Source organism: Cryptomeria japonica, chromosome 11 (genome assembly GCF_030272615.1).
Source record: "Cryptomeria japonica chromosome 11, Sugi_1.0, whole genome shotgun sequence".
In the NCBI taxonomy this organism is placed as follows: domain Eukaryota; kingdom Viridiplantae; phylum Streptophyta; class Pinopsida; order Cupressales; family Cupressaceae; genus Cryptomeria; species Cryptomeria japonica.
In genome coordinates this window covers 100,377,478-100,380,079 of record NC_081415.1, presented here as the reverse complement: position 1 = coordinate 100,380,079, position 2,602 = coordinate 100,377,478, and the positions used below count along the sequence as shown (strand labels likewise).

The 2,602-nt window shown below is 33.4% G+C and overlaps 1 protein-coding gene across 1 annotated transcript; it reads right to left on the bottom strand.

The window, feature by feature from the left end:
• Positions 1-546: 546 nt before the first annotated feature.
• LOC131041285 (glutathione S-transferase F10) lies at positions 547-1,754 on the bottom strand. Its single transcript, XM_057974320.2, has 3 exons — positions 1,510-1,754; positions 1,353-1,401; positions 547-1,121 (listed from the first exon to the last, which is right to left on the bottom strand). Exons 1-3 carry the CDS (start codon positions 1,654-1,656, stop codon positions 670-672), a joined length of 648 nt encoding a protein of 215 aa, XP_057830303.2. The 5' UTR covers positions 1,657-1,754; the 3' UTR covers positions 547-669.
• Between the last annotated feature and the right edge of the window lie 848 nt (positions 1,755-2,602).

Sequence of the window (2,602 nt, the reverse complement as noted above, 5' to 3'; positions counted from 1 at the left end):
GAAATTTATATTTTATTATACATACTATTTTCAAATTGAAAACACATATACCACTTTAAAATAATTTAAATTAAAAATCAAACTTATATTATCTATTTTCCTTTAAAAATAGAATAATATTAAAATTTTGTCATAAAAATTAAATAAAATAAAACAAAATAAAATGATAAACCATTACCTTGCATTTGCCAAAAATAATTGTAATAAATCCAAAACAAAAACAATCAATTTATAAAATCTTAAATGCTCATCTCATTGAAATCTTCAATGCTCATCTCATTGAAACCCTAATTTTTTAAATATTAAAAATCAATTATAAAAACCCACACCATATATTCTGCGATCAAAATTCAAAACATTAATATGGATTTATCCATAGCAGCCCTCCCATAAAATAAATCATTATTATTATTATCCTAATTCTTTATCTTAAAATATTCTAAATGTTTTATATGCACACCGTATTTTTTCTTTTAAAAAAATCATATAGTCATAGGAATAGATGCATTCAAGATTTACACAAAAATATTTATTATTAAGATACTATTAATTCATATCTGGAGAATATGTTATTAACATAATCTTTGAAACAGTAGAGGTAACATTCCATCATCTACAAAGTAGATTATGGTTTTATTATTTTGCAAAACACAGTAAAATTTTGAAACCTCAAGCCACATGATTCATAGCCAAAATCTTCATCCATGCAGGTCTAGAAGAAATATCCTCCCACCATGCATTCACATGTTTCCTATTCCTAATCAGATATCCCTTATCAGTGGCATTCACTATATACTCAGTAAATGGAAGATGGGTCAGATCAGCAAGGCTAAAAAAATCCCCTGCCAAGTACTTGCTCTTTGACAGTCTATCTTCATACACATCTAACACTTCCCCCAACTTTTGAGCACTGCTCTCAATCAAGGCCTCATTCTGAGGCTCATTAATCCTTGGGGCAAAGAGCAGCTGATAAACTAATGCAGTAGTATGAGGACTAAAGTACTGTCCTTCAACTTCAAGCCATTGTTCAACCAATGCTCTCTCCTCCAAAGTCTTTCCCAGGAGACAAGTCCCCTGTCCTGCATATTTCTCTGCATAGTATCTTATGATAGCCCTTGACTCTGCACATACCCAATTCTTAAAATCTCAGATCTACACTACCCACATCAGATCTATATGTAGACCAGTGATTATATCAATGATAGATGCACTAACCAGTAGATTTTGAAGAAAAAAAATGTATCACAGGAAAGTAATTATGTTAGCTACCCACATAAGTTTTGAATACAAACATTAAACAAATCAGGATAATCTAGACTACCCATTAACATATATACAATTAACATCATTACCAAACAGCGTGAGACTTCCATCCTGGACTACTGGAACTTTTCCAAATGGCTGCATCATACATCATACAAATACAAATCACTAACCCCATAACTATATAAATGGGCTATTTTAAATTCAACAACCGAGGAAAATTATATTATAAGGAAGCTGCCCTACCTGTAGGGCCAGGAACTCTGGTTTTTTCTGCTCCCCTTTAATTATATCAACATGCTCAATTTCGAACTCAATATCTTTCTCTATCAGGCATGCAAGCACCCTTCTGCTGCAGGCGGCATAGGCTGGTCCAAGCAGCTTGACAACCATTTTGCTATTCTTCCTTAATGTAGAGAAAACTAACCCTTTTCCCTATCAGAAGCTCCAAGAGATGCTATGCATTTGAGAGAGTTGAGTGGTGGGAGAGGTATTTATAGAAGAGGGGAGCTAAGAATTCGGCCATCTAATTTGGTATTTGTTTGTGTGAATATGGATAAAAGAAAACAGGTTAGTCAATATATTTTCATTGTAAGGTAGGCTAATGTCTTTTCAGAAACTTTTAGAGCTTTTATGTGGGAAAAGTATTTGTAGACTAGTAAAGCTAACCAAAAAAATTGGGTCTTTTAATTTGATTTTTGTTTGTGTGGATAGCAACAGAAACAAACAGGTTAGTTCATACTTTTCTTATATAAGGTGCGTCAATATGTTTATAGAATTCAATCTTTTTCTACTGAATTTAAGAAATTCATTAATTTTTTGATTTTTCATTTGTGTGGATGTAAATAAAAGAAAATAAATCAGTCTATACATTTCCATAACTTTTTTTATCCGATGGGGACAAGAATTGGAACAAGCTCAACTATTGGATTCTTTCCCTATATTTCTATTGAATTCTATAAAAGACTGATTAGAATATTGAAATCTGTGTTATCCTTCGGTTACAGGTGGGTCTCAGGTTTGGGTTCAATTTGGCTCGGGTTCGGTCAAGATTTGTCCAGTGTGGGGCCACTCAAGGTCCCACATTTCGTTTGTGGGTCTGTCCCAAGCGATCCTGGGAAAAATTTTGAGGTGTCCATATCTAGGAAGAGGAGTTTCCCAAACGATGCATAGTAGCCAGATGACTTATTAATCATCTCTGAAGACATGAGAGAAGCATGAGGATTTGCAAGCTTAGAAGGATAAAGGCGTGATTAGTGGCAAGCAGGGTTTAAAAGAGTTGCAGAGTCATCAACGCAGAGACGAAGAATGGATAAACTTTCAAGTATATGCAATTGGT

Excerpts from the sequence above, each read along its gene's own strand:
- LOC131041285 (XM_057974320.2), bottom strand. The coding sequence starts at position 1,656 with ATGGTTGTCAAGCTGCTTGGACCAGCCTATGCCGCCTGCAGCAGAAGG. Across the intron at positions 1,402-1,509 it reads CAGAGTTCCTGGCCCTACAG|CCATTTGGAAAAGTTCCAGT; the intron begins GTAGGGCAGCTT and ends TGTATGATGCAG. Across the intron at positions 1,122-1,352 it reads TGGAAGTCTCACGCTGTTTG|AGTCAAGGGCTATCATAAGA; the intron begins GTAATGATGTTA and ends GGGTATGTGCAG.